Source organism: Sturnira hondurensis, unplaced genomic scaffold (assembly GCF_014824575.4).
Source record: "Sturnira hondurensis isolate 20B ecotype Veracruz unplaced genomic scaffold, ASM1482457v3 Scaffold0006829, whole genome shotgun sequence".
In the NCBI taxonomy this organism is placed as follows: Eukaryota; Metazoa; Chordata; class Mammalia; order Chiroptera; family Phyllostomidae; genus Sturnira; species Sturnira hondurensis.
Window position 1 is genome coordinate 1,393,378 of NW_028079460.1, and position 16,569 is coordinate 1,409,946.

The 16,569-nt window shown below is 39.7% G+C and overlaps 1 protein-coding gene and 1 non-coding gene across 2 annotated transcripts in view; both read left to right on the top strand.

Annotated features, from left to right (window-relative positions):
• Nucleotides 1–16,569, top strand: part of NUP210L (nucleoporin 210 like) — a 121,338-nt gene that overhangs the window by 35,735 nt on the left and 69,034 nt on the right. The window contains exons 11-13 of the mRNA XM_037050703.1: nt 2,676–2,813; nt 7,630–7,785; nt 13,315–13,513. Coding sequence (XP_036906598.1) covers nt 2,676–2,813; nt 7,630–7,785; nt 13,315–13,513 — 493 coding nt within the window. The remainder of the gene's footprint in view (nt 1–2,675; nt 2,814–7,629; nt 7,786–13,314; nt 13,514–16,569) is intronic.
• On the top strand, nt 9,163–9,269 carry LOC118990243 (U6 spliceosomal RNA). Its single transcript, XR_005067189.1, has one exon. It is a non-coding gene; the product is annotated as a U6 spliceosomal RNA (small nuclear RNA).

The following is a 16,569-nucleotide window of genomic DNA, read 5'->3' on the forward strand; positions in this document are numbered from 1 at the left end:
GTTCGCAGGCCCGCGCTCAATCCACTGAGCTACACCAGCCAGGGTAGTTTGTGTTTGTTTTTGTTTGTTTTAGGTTCAGTTGTTGATAGTTGTGAGTTTGTTGTCATTTTACTGTTCATAATTTTGACCATCTTCTTTTTCTTAGATAAGTTCCTTTAACATTTCATATAAGGTAGTTGCTGCCATAAAACATGTTAGTGAAAATCATGTATATATGGTTATTATGGATTTGATTTTTGTTTCTAAGTGTGCTGGATAACATGGGGAAAGAAAATGGCCAGATCAGAGCTTTAAATTCCCAACTCAAGATCCACATAAAGGATTTAAAACTTTTATAACTATCCTAGAAGAGGCCGTTATATCAGTATTACCCTGTTCTGTAGTAATAATGCAATTCAAATCAGCAACAAAGGGGTTATTTTTTAAACTGCATATTTAGGAACTTTAATAATGGACTTCTAAGTAATTCACACATTAAAATGGAAATCATATTGGGGTGCCATGAAAATGCCATATATCCCCCCAACTGGTGTGGTTCATTGGGTTGGGTATCATCCCGCAAACCAAAAGATTGTGGGTTGGCTTCCTGGTCAGGACACATGCCTGGGTTGCAGGCCAGGTCCCCTGTTGGGGGGTGTGAGAGACAACAGACGGACATTTCTCTCTCTCTTTCTCCCTGCCTCTCTCTAAAAATAAAGAAATAAAATCTTTAAAATATATATATACACAACATATAAAAACTTATGAAAAGTGATACTTAGAAATCAGTGGTATCTAAATAAATCTATTAAGAATCAATTATCTAGACTTGGGATCTTTGGTTCTTGTTGTCTCTTTTAACCTGTATACTTTTTCATAATTCTGATAGTGCTGTCTTAATTATCTTCCACAGTAAACATTTGGTTTGCTATAGGGTTGAGTCTGTTCTTTACTGTTGATTTTGTTCCTTACTGTTTTTATTTTGTTTTTAAAGATTTTATTTATTAATTTTAGAGAGAGGGGAAAGGAGGGAGAAAGAGAGGGAGGGAAACATGATGTACAAGAGAAACAGTGATCGGTTGCCTCTCTCATGCCCCTAACTGGGGACCTGGCCTGCAGCTAGGTGTGTGTCCTGACTGGGAATCAAATTGGAGACCTCTTGGTTCGCAGGCCGGCACTCAATCCACTGAGCCACACTGGCCAGGGCTGTTCTTTACTGTTTTTATTGCATCTTAAAACTCTGATGCCTTTTACTCTGCCTGGGTGGCTCAGTAAGTTAGCACCTCTCCCTGTATACCAAAGGTTGTGGGTTTAATTTCCTGTCAGGGCACATGCCTAAGTCACAGATTCCATTCCTGGTCAGAATGCATACAGGAGGCAACTGATTGATGTTTCTCTCTCTTTCTCTCTTTTCTTCTCTCTCTAAAAGAAATAAATACATTAAAAATAAAAAAGTAAAACCATCATGGCATTTTAAAATTATATTACACTTTTTATTTTGTCTAGCTCACTTTAAATTTCATTCTGCACTCAGCCATATACTTCTTTTTTCCAGTTTGTTGTCATAGCCCTGCTTTATCTCTTATTTCATGTCCATATTTTCTAATCTACCAAAGCAGACACTGTTTAAAATTTATGTCCCCTGCTTTAAAAATTCTTCAAGAGCATTTCATCCTGTGCCTTTGTAAGTATTGCATTCTCTTTTTTCTCTATATATTATCAAATGTCTTCCCAGGACCAATCTGTTTTGTGCTGTTCTTCTCCTTGAATAGTAAGAGTTCTATCCAGGCCCAGCATACACTTCCTATTCCAAATACTTATTTCTTGTTTCTCTCAGTGGTCACCTAAATACCATCAGAATGATTCTCTCTGTTTTTCATCTTAAGACAACACAAATTTCTTATCTTAGTTTTGAAAGTCAGAAGTTCAAAATTAGTCTCACTGGGCTAAAATAGAATAATGTTCTTTTAAACTGAAAGATTTATGGTATTGTCAGTTTATGACCCAGTTACCTTAAGAGAATGTAGAGAAAATCAGAACCATTATTACACATATGAGACTGTTGATAAGTATTTCGTGGCTGCTTTAAAAGACACATAGATAAGTGGATGGATGGATAGATAGATAGATAGATAGATAGATAGATAGATGATAGATAGATGATAGCATTTTTGCCTTCAAAGAGAAAATACCAATATAGTCAAGTGTGAGGACTCCATTTTGCCTATAAAATTCCCCTACTCCCCAAACCCTGCTCTTGTTTTTAAGGATGAGGGGAATGTCTTACTTACCCCAGCATCTTTAAATGTTCTCTCTCTTTTCTTCTGAATAGCTTGTAATATTCCTTTGCCTTTATGGCTTATACAATTAACCGATGGATGTCCAAGAGTCTTTCTTTCTGAAACTATGATTTCCTTCCCTCTCTTGATAAAACTTTTATTTCGGGAAATTTTAACTACCTTCCCTGATTGTGATACTTACTTTGGGTCTAGCAAAATCCCTTTCATTATTAATGACCCATAGTAGTTGTGCTTCTTTAATGAATAGGAACATTTATTTCTTTATTTCTTTTATAGATAGAAACTGGTTGAGAAACTCATTAGCACACCATTTTGCCAGTGCTCTGACTATCAATATGTATCATAAGAACAGTTCTCATAAGATCTATTTTGCTCCCATTTTTTCTGGTCTTCTAGAATAAAGATATTCAGCCTATAAAATTTCCAACTGTACATCAGCAAGAAGTGAAGATTTATTTTCCTATCAAGCTTACACCCAAGTTTCTGGCGTTTCCTCATCACCCTATGGGAATATTGTATCGTTATAAAGTACAGGTATGTTATCCTATAATATGAGAATCACAAGGAGATAAGTCAGTTTCTCTGATAGCTTAATTTATTGGTATATGGCTAATTTAAAATTTTACTTCCCTCTAGTCCTTTTTTTAAAAAATATATTTTATTGATTATACCATTACAGTTGTTCTATTCCCCCCCTTCATTCCCCTCCACCCACAAACTCCCTCCCCCACCATTCTCCCCCCCTTAGTTTATAACCACGTGTCTCAAGTTCTTTAGATTCTATATTTCCCCCACTAGTCTCGCCCCCCCTATCTATTTTCTGCCTACCATCTATGCTATTTTCTGTGCCTTCTCTCCCCCCTTCTCCTCCTCCCACCCCCCTGTTTCTAACCCTCCATGTGTTCTTCATTTCTATGGTTCCGCTCCTGATCTAGCTGTCCTCTTGGTTTGCTTTTGTTTTAGGTGTGGTTGTTAATAACTGTGAGCTTGCTGTCCTTTCACTGTTCATATTTTTCATCTTCTTTTTCTTAGATAAGTCCCTTTAACATTTCATATAATAAGGGCTTGGTGATGATGAACTCCTTGAACTTGATCTTATCTGAGAAGCACTTTATCTGTCCTTCCATTCTAAATGAAAGTTTTGCTGGATAAAGCAATCTTGGCTGTAGGTCTTTGGATTTCATGACTTGGAATACTTCTTTCCAGCCCCTTCTTGCCTGTAAGGTCTCTTTTGAGAAATCCGCTGACAGTCTGATGGGTACTCCTTTGTAGGTGACTGTCCCCTTATCCCTTGCTGCTTCTAGGATTCTCTCCTTCATTTTGGTCTTGGCTAATGTAATTATGATGTGCCTTGGTGTGTTCCTTCTTGGGTCCAACTTCTTTGGGACTCTCTGAGCTTCCTGGATTTCCTGGAAGTCTATTTCCTTTGCCAGACTGGGGAAGTTCTCCTTTATTATTTGTTCAAATACGTTTTCCACTCGTGGCTGTTTCTTTCCCCCTTCTGGTACCCCTATAATCCGGATGTTGGAACGTTTAAAGATGTCCTGGAGGTTCCTAAGCCTCTCCTCATTTTTTTGAATTCTCATTTCTTCATTCCTTTCTGGTGGGATGTTTTGTTCTTCCTTCTGGTCCATTCCATTGATTTGAGTCCCAGTTTCCTTTCCATCACTATTGGTTTCCTGTGCATCTCCCTTCATTTCAATTAGTTTAGCCTTCATATGTTCCTCTAATTTGTGACTATAATCTACCAGTTCTGTGAGCATCCTGATAAATAGTGTCTTGAATTGTGCTTCTGAGAGGTTGGCAATTTCTCGGTCGCTTAGAGTTATTGGCTCTGGGACTTTGAGTTCTTCTTGCACCATCTTTTGGGCTGTTCGTGCCTGTTCCGTAGCAGGATCAGAGCCCTAAAGTGTTCAGTAGAACAGGGCAACTAAGTCACTGGGTTGTGACGTTGTATGTGGGAGCGGGGTCAAAGAGGGACAATGGCTTGCCGTCTGCCGCCTGCCGCCACGGCCCCGGGGACACAGCCACCACCGTCACCAGGCCCATGGGTTTTGTTCCACTGCACTCGAGTGTGCCACCGCCGTCAGCCCTCCACCACTGGGTTCGCCCCCTGGGGCCTGTGTGGTCCGTCTCACTGTGCTTGAATGTGCGACCTTGGTCAGTCTGCCCCACACCCCAACTGGTTCCGGGCTGCCTGTGGGCCTAGGTCGGGGGATCTGTCCTGCCCGACCCAGCTCCGCTGCTGGCTCTGCCTCTCTTACCGTCCCCGTTGAACGGTTCGTAGTTGTCGGACTTCCGTATAATTCCGTTTTCTGGTCTTTGGGTGTGTCCTAGTTCTCCAGACCTTTGTTGTGTTCAAACTTGGTTGTGGGAGAAGGCACAGTGTTTCCACCTATGCCTCCATCTTGGCGGAAGTCCCCCCCTCTAGTCCTAATATTGGGTTGGCTACAAAGTCCATTTAGTTTTTTAAGTAAAAGACATTTTTCATTTTCACCAATAAACTGTATCAATGTAGATATTTTGAGTATGTTGGCTATCTCCCACATGGGGATTTTCTTTTTCCCTTTTTTAAAAATTTAATAGAATGTCTTTAAAATTCATCCATGTTGTGTCATGTGTTAAATTTCTTGCCTTATTTTAAAATATATTTTATTGATTATGGTATTACAGTTGTCCCATTTTTTCTCCCCTTTATTCCATCCTGGCCTATACCGTCCCTCACACTATCATTACCCCACCTTAGTTCATGTTCATGGGTCATTCATATAAGTTCTTTGGCTTCTTCATTTTCCATGCTATTCTTAACCCCCCCTTGTATATTTTGTACCTACCATTTATGCTTTTTATTCCCTGTACCTTTTCCTCAATTACCTCTCCCCTCCTCTTCTCCACTGATAACCCTCTATGTGGTCTCTATTTCTGTGAATCTGTTCTTGTTCTAGTTGTTTGCTTAGCTCATTTTTCTTTTTGTTTTTGCTTTTTTAGGTTCAGTTGTTGATAGCCGTGAGTTTGTTTTCATTTTACTGTTCATATTTTTTTATCATCTTCTTTTTCTTAGATAAGTCCCATTAATATTTCATGTAATAAGGGCTTGGTGATGACGGACTCCTTTAACTTGACCTTATCTGAGAAGCACTTTATCTGCCCTTCCATTCTAAAGGATAGATTTGCTGGATAGAGTAATCTTGGATGTAGGTCCTTGCCTTTCATGACTTTGAATACCTTTTTCCAGCTCCTTCTTGCCTGTAAGGTTTCTTTTTAGAAATCAGCTGGTGGTCTTATGGGTACTCCTTTGTAGGTAAATGTATCCTTTTCTCTTGCTACTTTTAAAATTCTCTCCTTATCTTTAATCTTGGCTAATGTAATTATGATGTACCTTGGTGTGTATTTCCTTGGGTCCAACTTCTTTGGGACTCTCTGAGCTTCCTGGACTTCCTGGAAGTCTATTTCCTTTGCCAGACTGGGGAAATTCTCCTTCATTGTGCTCTCAAATAAGTTTTCCATTCATTTCTCCTTTTCTCCTTCTGGCACTCCTATGATTTGGATGTTGGAACGTTTAAAGTTGTCCCAGAGGTTCTTAAACCTCTCCTCATTTTTTTGAGTTCTTGTTTCTTCATTCTGTTCTGGTTGAATGTTTATTTCTTCCTTATGTTCCCAATCATTGATTTGAGTTCCAGTTTCCTTCCCTACATTGTTGGCTCCCTTTATTTCACTTTGCATAGTCTTCACTTTTCCCTCCATTTTGTGACCATACTCAACCATTTATGTGAGCATTCTGATTACCGGTGTTTTGAACTCTGCATCTGATAGGTTGGCTATCTCTTCATCACTTAGATACACTTTTTCTGGAGCTTTGATCTGTTCTTTCATTCGGGCCATATTTTTTTGGTCAAGACTGCCTGTTACATAGTAATGGTGAAACCTTAGATATTCACCAAGGCAGGGCAATCCATGTCACTGTGTTGTAGCACTGTATGTGGGGGAGGGGTCTGAGAGGGAACAAGGCCAGCTTTCAGTCACTTTCTCGATTACCCACAAGCAAACTGCACCCTTCTGGTGCTGATTCCCAGGTGGGTTTGTGTATGTTCCAGGACCCTGTGGCTCTGTCCAGTGAAGTCTTCTGTGAGGCTGGGAGTTTCTCCTGCAGCCACAACCCCCACAGATTTTTTCAGTCAGAGGTTTTAAGGTTTTATTTTCCCCACACTAGAACCCTGGGTTGATTGGTCAGTCTCACTCTGTAGTTATTCCTCCTCATTTATCCACACATGAATGTGGGACTACCAGGTCCGCCAGCGATCACCTTACTTGCCCTAGTCATCTAGTCACAGCCTTGCTACAAGTCCTCTCCACTTTGGCTGCCCCTCTCGGCCCCTCCCACCAGTCTAGATGAATGTTTCTTCTTTTAACTCTTTGTTTGCTGGATTTCCTTACAGTTTTATTATCTGGCGGTTCTGGTTGTTTTTGTTTTTAAATTTGTTTTTGTCCTTTTGATTGTGCGAGGAGGCAAAGTGTATCTACCTATGCCTGCATCTTGTCCAGAAGTCCCCAAATTTTATAATGTTGATTGTTATCAATTAATGTCTCAATTTGCCCTCTGTCAACTTCAACTGGTCTACCTGGCCATGGAGCATCATCCAGTGAAAAATCTCCAGCGTGGAATTTCACGAACCACTTTGGCACATTCAGTCAGTCACAGCACCTTCTCCAAATATTGCACAAATCTTTTTTTTTGAATTTCAGTTGCGTTTTTCTCTTTCTTGAAATAATAAAGCATAATATGTGGAAAATGTTGCTTATTTTCTTCCATCTACAATATTAAAATGGCTACACAAAAATTCAGCAATTTTGGTAAGTTTTTTTAATGCTCACTAATATAACAGCTGTCACAATACAATCTAACAAAATAGTTTCAAATGAAGTTAAAGACAACTAAGCATGACTAGAATCATTGTACAGAAAAAAGCAAATGAACTCTTCAGCCGTCTCAATAGTATAATTCAGCTTTTGGTGACAACCAGATAATGCTCTTGAATACTGTCATCCTGAAAAGACTCAGTATACTTTCTGCCTTCTATTTATCCTTTTCTTGTAAGTATTATAAAGGTTTGTCAAGCTTTCTTGTACTCTTTTTTGACACTTTGTGACACTGCCATTACATAACCTCCTTTCAGCATTTCCTTTTCTTTTTTTTACTGTACTATAACATCACAGTTTCTTCATGTGTCCAGAAATAATTTATTATATATTTTTAGTATTTCTTAAATTTTATTTTACTAGATTTTACAGCTTCCCCTAAATTACATTTTTCTCCTATTGTAATTCAATATAAGTTGGCATTTTTTCACAGGTAGATGGTGGCAGTGGCAACTTCACCTGGACCTCTTCTAATGAAACAGTGGCCCTGGTAACCACTAAAGGAGTGGTGACTGCGGGTCAGGTCAGGGGCAACAGCACTGTTTTGGCCCGAGATGCACAAAATCTCTTTCGATATGGAGAAATTAAGGTAAAAAACTCTCCAAAGAACCTTCTTATCACCCTTGAGACACTGCTGTCTAATTTCTTTTTTCTTTTTCTCTCTCTCTCTTTTTTTTACTTTTCCTGCTGTCTAAATTAATAATACAGTAACACATTTAAATTTCTTTCTAGTGCAAATTGGCACTTTTAAAAATGATCAAATTCAATCTGGAAGTACATATAAGTATTCTTGTCCTAGATTCAATCTTGCTTCACTTAATAGCTAGTTATTTAATGTCTACGTTTGTTTTCTCCACTCTAAAATGGAGATAATGATAGTATCACGTCAAAGAATTATTGTCAGAATTAAATGAGAAGATCCCTGGCTGGTGTGACTCAGTGGATTGAGCACCGGGCTGTGAACCAAAGGGTCACCCGTATGATTCCCAGTCAGGGCACATGCCTGGGTTGTGGGCCAGGTCCCCAGTAGGAGGCACATGAGAGGCAACCACACATTGATGTTTCTCCCCCTCCCTTCTCTTTGCTCTAAAAATGAATAAATAAAATGTTTTTTTAATTAAGTGAGATGATGTTTACCCTAATGTTACAGATATATTTATAACTTAATGTTACCTATTTTTACTGTTGTGTTATGTTATATCACATATATAACTTTTACAGTGTTGTGTTTTGTGCATTATATGCATATAGTGCACACTTTTTTGCCCAAATATTTGAGGGAAAAATAATGATGTGTATTATATATGGGTATAATGATTAGATACCATGGGTTAATAATGAGGGTATAATAATCCTGTGTATAATGCACACAAAAACGTGGGTGCACATTACACACAACAAAATACAGTAACTTTATCTCTAGTTTCTTTTTTTTTTACTTTTTTATCCTTACCTGAAGACATACTTAGAGGGGAAGAGAGGGAAAGGGAGAGAGAGAGAGAGAAACATCAATTGGTTGCCTCTTGCACACTTCCCAACTGGGGACTGAACCTGCGATCCTGACTGGGAATCCAACCTACAACCTTTTGGTTTATGGGATGATGCTCCAACCAACTAGGCCACACTGGCCAGGGCTCTAGTTTCATATTTTTGTTTGTCAATCTTGTTTCTAAAAGATTGAAAAGTCTTTTTTACTGTATTATATATAACTGTTTTTCTCCCACCTTTAATATATGTTAATGCATGTTGCTGTTCCTTGCAGTATTTAGCATTTTGTTATCATTCAAATATTTATTGAGTACCCTTGGACACTTAATACTGTGCCAGTATCATAAGACCTTCAAAGACACATATCCCTACTTTAAAGAATCTAAAGTCTAACTAGGAATATATATTCACAGGAAAAGTTAAGTGACATTTTAGGAAAATGATATATGAGGTATGCTACCTATAAAAAGTTAGACTTGTGCTCACTTCCGCAGCACATATACTAAAATTGGAATGATGCAGAGAAGGTTAGCATGGCCCCTGTGTGAGGATGACACGCAAATTCGTGAAGTGTTCCATATTTTTTCTGTTGGTGGGATTGCAGACTGGTACAACCACTATGGAAAACAGTATGGAATTTTCTCAGAAAACTAAAAATGGATTTGCCTTTTGACCCAGCAATTCCACTGCTAGGAGTATATCCTAAGAACCGTGAAACACCAATCCAAAAGAACCTATGCACCCCAATATTCACAGCAGCACAATTTACAATAGCCAAGTGTTGGAAGCAACCTAGGTGCCCACCAGTAAATGAATAGATCAAAAAACTATGGTACATTTACACAATGAAATTCTATGCAGCAGAAAGAAAGAAGGAGCTCCTACTCTTTGCAACAGCATGGATGGAACTGGAAAGCATTATGCTGAGTGAAATAAGCCAGGCAGTGGAAGACAAATACCATATAATCTCACCTTTAACAGGAACCTAAACAACAAAACAAACAAACAAACAAAACATAACCAAAAACACTGAAATAGAGAACAGGCTGGCAGTGACCAGAGGGGAGAGGGAAGGGAATTTCAGGGGGAAAGGGGAAGGATCTACAGGAACAAGTATAAAGGACACATGGACAAAAACTAAGGAGGGTGGAAATGGGAGGGAGGTGGGGAGCACTGGGGGGGGTGGGCTGAGATGGGAGTAAAAGACAGAAAACTTTACTTAAACAACAATTAAAATAAAATTAAAAAAATTTAGACTTGGTAGTTACTTGAATTATAACATAGAAGTATTATTAGTTTATAAAAGAAAAATCCTTATAGATGTGACCAGTTGGAGACTATCATGAAGAGGTGGGGAAGTCCCAACAAAACTTCGAATGATGGATCTAAATTAAGGCTTGAGAGTCAAATTCAACCTGCTGCCTTTTGGTAAATAAAGTTTTACCAGAACACAAACTCTTTCATTCATTTACGTATCATCTATAGCTGCTTTCAAGCCACAACTACAGAGTGGGTAGTTGCCACGGAGACCCTGTGGCCTCCAAATCCTGAAATACTTGCTATCTAGCCCTTTACAGAAAATATTTGCTAGTGATGGCTGGTGTGGCACAGTGGACTGAGTGCCGGCCTGAGAACCAGAGGGTCGCCAGCTCAATTCATAGTTTAGGGCACACACCTGGGTTGCAGGCCAGGTCCCCAGTAGGGGGTGCACAAGAGGCAACCACATATTGATGTTTCTCTCCCTCTTTCTCCTTCCCTTCCCCTTTCTAAAAGTAAATAAATAAAATCTTTTAAAATAAAAAAGGAAAACATTTGCTGACCCCTGCGATAGACAGTGGGAAATCAACACAGATTTTTAATAAGGCCAATAGTATGGTAAAACCTGTATTTGGAAAGATGTGTAATTATTTTTTTAGTTAGATAATAACTATATTTTAAAAGAAACAAAAGATAGTTGCTGGTGCTATATACTAGTAGAGTAGAATGGATTGAAGGGAAAAAATGAAGGCAAAATGTCCAGTTAAGCCTGAGCTAATGTAATTGAGGGTTACTTTAGAGGTAGCCTTAGTCAAATTTGATGCCCAGTGGGGTGGGGAAAAGTGAAAGATTTAAATACACAGAGGTTTCTATCTTTGGCAACCAAGTAGATAGAAACACAAGAAAAGGAGGAGAAAAAAGTAAGGTGATGAATTCAGTTTTGGATACATTAGTGTGAAACATCAATGGAGCAACCACGAAATAGGGTAAGCTATGGCCGGGTGCTCATTTGGTTAGAGCGTCCTCCCAATACGCCAAGGTTGTGGGTGCAATCCCTGGTTAGGGCATATACAAGGGTCAACCAATGAATGCATAAATAAGTAAAACAACAAATTGATGTTTCTCTTTGTCTCCTCCCCACTTTGTCTGTGTCTCTAAAATCAATAAATACAATTTAAAAGAAATAATAACAGAAAATAGGGGTCTGAAAGACAACTGAAAGATTAGGGCTGGAGATAAATATTTGGAGTTATCAGCATATGATTTGTTGTTGAAATTCTGGAACTACATCAGATTTCCCAGGAAAGGCATATAGAGTCAGAATATGTGTTACTTTAAGAGACACAGGCAGAATAAGAGGAACTAGCTGAAGAAACATAGAAAGTGACCAAAAAAGACTTTGGGCTGCAATGAAAAGATACCAAAGGCTGGGTGGCTTGTAACCAGCAGAAATCTCTTTCTTTCTTTCTTTCTTTATTTTTAAAGATTTTATTTATTTATTGTTAGAGGGGAAGGGAAGGAGAGATGGAGAGAAACATCAATGTATGGTTGCCTCTTGTGAGTCCCCTGCTGGGAATTGGCCTGCAGCCCAGGCATGTGCCCTGACTGGGAATTGAACCGCGACCATGTGGTTCACAGGCCCACGCTCAATCCACTGAGCTACACCAGCCAGGGCTCTTTATTTTTTTCTTTAAATCTTCACCCATGCCCTGGCTGGTGTGGCTCAGTGGACTGAATGCTGGTCTGCAAACTGAAAGGTCGCTGGTTTGATTTACAGTCAGGGCACATGCCAGGGTTGCGGGCTGGATCCCCAGCTGAAGACATTCAAGAGGCAACTGATTCATGTTTCTCTTCCACATCAGTGTTTCTCTTTCTCTCTCTGTCTTCCTCTTCCCTTCTCTCTAGAAATAAATAAGTAAAATCTAAAAAACTTTTAAAATTCTTACCTGAGGATATATTTATTGACTCCAGAGAGAGATGAAGGGAGGGAGAGACAGAGAGAGAGAAACATCAATATGAGAGAGGACATTGACCAGCTGCCACCCATATGCGCCCCAATCAAGGACCAAACCTGCAACATAGGCAGGTGCCCTGAGGAGAATCAAACTTGCAACATTTTGGTTTACAGTGCAGGTAGCAAACACAAGGCCTGCGAGCAGAATCCAGCACTCCACCTTGTTTTATCCAGTCCGGCACCTTGTTTCTACCCAGCGTCATCGCTGAGCTCCTTGCCCCTAGTTAAGGAGTGATTACATTTATAGAGTCCTAAAATTACATTTGGCCCTTTGAAGGCAACTGCGAAGCTGATGTGGCCACCAGTGAAAATGAGTTTGACACCCCTGGTTTACAGGATGACGCTCCAGCCAACTGAGCCACACTGGCCAGGGCCAACAGAAAGTTCTCACAGTTTTGCAGTCTGGGAACACCAGAATCAAGGCACCAGCAGATAGTGTCTGGTGAAGGAAAGCTTTCTGGTTCATAGAAGACTATGTTTTTGCTGTAAACTCACATGGTAGAAGGGACTAGGGACCTCTGGGGGGGAGTCTCTTATATAAGAGCGTGCATCCCATTTATAAGGCCTTGTCACCTCCCAAAGGCCTCACCTCCTAATATCATCACTTGGGGATTTGGATTTCAACACATGAATGGTGGTGGGAACACAAGCAATCTATAGCAAAATCAAAATAAAAATCTTTTAAAAAAAATATCAAGAAAGAGGAATATCTCTATATCAGAGGTCAGCAAACTTTTTCTGTAAAGGGCCTTATAGTAAATATCTTGTATTTTGTAGGCCACATACACTCTCTATCTTACATTCTTTTTTTAAAAGATTTTATTTATTTGTTTTTAGAGAGAAGGGAAGGAAGGGAGAAAGGGAGGAAGAGAAACATTGATTTACAAGAGACATATCAATCAGTCTCCTCTCACACACCCTCAACTGGGGACCTGGCCCACAACCCAGGCATTGTGCCCTGACTGGAAATCGAACTGGCTACCCTTTGGTTTGTAAGAACTCAATCCACTGAGCCCCACCAGCCAAGGTTATATTATTCTTGTTATTGTTGTTTCATCTTATAACCCTTTAAAAATGTAAAAACCATTTTTAGCTTACAAAAGCTAAGAAAATTGCACACTGGTCATAATTTGCCAGAATCTGCTTGTATGATGTTAGATGCTTGGTCAATTGATCAAGGAATGAAATGAGTCACATGTTCAGTACCTACCACACACACACACACGTATATCTTGAATAGTATTTTTATATAAAACATATACATGAACATATATGTATGTATTTAAATATTTATGGGATGCTTTCTTTTAAGACTTTTCTAATATAACTTCCTTGAAAGATGAACTTTTCCCCCTCTAGATATATGTCCTGAAATTGAGCAAAATGGAACTGTTACCATTTCATGCTGATGTGGAGATCGGCCAGCTTATAGAAATCCCCATTGCTATGTATCACATAGATAAGGAGACCAAAGAGGCCATCCCGTTCACAGACTGCTCTCATTTATCCTTGGATCTAACCATGGATAAGAAAGGAGTGTTTGCTCTTCTCAAAGAAGGTAAGTGTAGGCTGTTTATGAATTAAAGGACAAATCATCAGTTCAGAAACTACAAATTATAGTCTAAATTCACATATTACCTTTTCTTTACAGTAATTTTATTTATTCTGTCAACTGCCTTGTGATTGGTGTTACAATGTAATGCAGAAAGAAACAGAGGCACAGAAATGGGATAACATGTCCTGGGTTCACTGTGGCCAGACAGTATCAGATTTTACTTCATATTAAGGTCTTCTGTTTCTAGCTTCAAGCTTTTCTCCTTTTTTTTCTTTTTCTTTTTTTTAATATATTTTATTGATTATACCATTACAGTTGTTCTATTCCCCCCCTTCATTCCCCTCCACCCGCACACTCCCTCCCCCACCATTCTCCCCCCTTAGTTTATAACCACGTGTCTCAAGTTCTTTAGATTCTATATTTCCCCCACTATTCTCACCCTCCTCCCTATCTATTTTCTACCCACCATCTATGCTATTTTCTGTGCCTTCTCCCCCCTTCTCCTCCTCCCACCCCCCTGTTCCTAACCCTCCATGTGATCTTCATTTCTATGGTTCCACTCCTGATCTAGCTGTCCTCTTGGTTTGCTTTTGTTTTAGGTGTGGTTGTTAATAACTGTGTGTTTGCTGTCCTTTCACTGTTCATATTTTTCATCTTCTTTTTCTTAGATAAGTCCCTTTAGCATTTCATATAATAAGGGCTTGGTGATGATGAACTCCTTGAACTTGACCTTATCTGAGAAGCACTTTATCTGTCCTTCCATTCTAAATGAAAGTTTTGCTGGATAAAGCAATCTTGGCTGTAGGTCTTTGGATTTCATGACTTGGAATACTTCTTTCCAGCCCCTTCTTGCCTGTAAGGTCTCTTTTGAGAAATCCGCTGACAGTCTGATGGGTACTCCTTTGTAGGTGACTGTCCCCTTATCCCTTGATGCTTCTAGGATTCTCTCCTTCATTTTGGTCTTGGCTAATGTAATTATGATGTGCCTTGGTGTGTTCCTTCTTGGGTCCAACTTCTTTGGCACTCTCTGAGCTTCCTGGATTTCCTGGAAGTCTATTTCCTTTGCCAGACTGGGGAAGTTCTCCTTTATTATTTGTTCAAATAAGTTTTCCACTCGTGGCTGTTTCTTTCCCCCTTCTGGTACCCCTATAATCCGGATGTTGGAACGTTTAAAGATGTCCTGGAGGTTCCTAAGCCTCTCCTCATTTTTTTGAATTCTCATTTCTTCATTCCTTTCTGGTGGGATGTTTTGTTCTTCCTTCTGGTCCATTCCATTGATTTGAGTCCCAGTTTCCTTTCCATCACTATTGGTTTCCTGGACATCTCCCTTCATTTCAATTAGTTTAGCCTTCATATGTTCCTCTAATTTGTGACTTTGTTCCTCTAATTTGTGACTGTAATCTACCAATTCTGTGAGCATCCTGATAAATAGTGTCTTAAATTAGGCTTCTGAGAGGCTGGCAATCTGTTGGTCACTTAGAGTTATTGGCTCTGGGACTTTGAGTTCTTCTTGCACCATCTTTTGGGCTGTTCTTGCCTGTTCTGTAGCAGGATCAGAGCCCTAAAGTGTTCACTAGAGCAGGGCAACTAAGTCACTGGGTTGTGACGCTGTATGTGGGGGCGGGGTCAAAGAGGGACTATGGCGTCCTGTCCGCCGCCTGCCGCCACGGCCCTCACCGGTGCCGCAGTTGCTGCCGTCACTGGGCCCACGCGTTTCGTCCCACTGCACGCGAGTGTGCCACCGCCGTCAGCCCTCGCCCCCTTGGGCCTGTGTGGTCTGTCTCACTGTGCTCGAATATGCGCCCGTGGTCTGCCCCGCACCCCAACTGGTTCCCGTCTGCCTGCACACCTGGGTCGGGGGCCCTGTCCTGCCCGACCCCGCTCGCTGCTGGCTCCGCCCCTCTTACCGTCCCCAATGAACGGTTAGATGTAGTCAGACTTCCATATAATTCCATTTTCTGTCCTTTGTTTGTGTCTTTGTTTCTCCAGACCTTTGTTGTATTCAAACTTGGTTGTGGGAGAAGGCACAGTGTTTCCACCTATGCCTCCATCTTGGCGGAAGTCCCTTTTTTTTCTTTAATATATATGTCATACCTCTTCTAGAGTGATGGAGTTCCCTTCAATATATGTACATATGTATACGTATATATTAAATTTATTCAAAAAAGAAAATATATTGTATTTTTCTAATAAAGATATGAATACGTTATTCATGAAGATCAACATCATTTTGTTATTGAACTTCATATTTCATCGTGATCACCATTGTTTTTCATCAGTACAATGACAGTAGTAGCATCTGGCATTTAAGTAAATGCTAAGTAGCATTTGCTGTTTCCTAGGCTTTTTTCTGAATACTTTCATATATGAACTCATTTAATTCTCACAGTACATCTTTGTGGTTGCCATCAACTTGGACTTCTCCCTTGCCCTTGCTAATTATAATATAGTATCACTCATATCTCTTTCCTCTCCTCTATTCTAAAGTTATCTCTCCTAATTTTTAGACCCTCATTATCTCTCATCTGGGGTATAACAGTGTCCTCCTAACTATTTTTATTTTTTATTGTGATAATCATGGCTATCAGATGGATTTTCATGAAACTTAACTTTGATATTACCTTTCCTGCTCAAAAATTTTGAGAGGTTTTTTTGCCCTGGCTGGTGTAGTTCAGTGGATTGAGCATGGGCTGCAAACCAAGGGGTCACCAGTTCGATTCCCAGTCAGGGAATATGCCTGGGTTGCAGGCCTGGTCTCCACTGGGGGCCAAGTGGGAGGCAACCACACATTGATGTTTCTCTCTCTCTTTCTCCCTCCCTTCCCCTCTCTCTAAAAATAAATAAATAAAATATTTTAAAAAAATAAAAAAATTTTTTGAGAGGTTTTCATTGCCAATGGAATAGGGATGGAATCCTTTCAATGTAGTATTCAGGGTCCTCTTCCATGTAAAGCAACCTGCTTTTCATAAGTATATACTTTATCTTCATATATGGCTCTAGCTAAACCAACCACTTCAGTTTGAATTTCCCAGATATCTCTCCTATATATTCATTTGAGT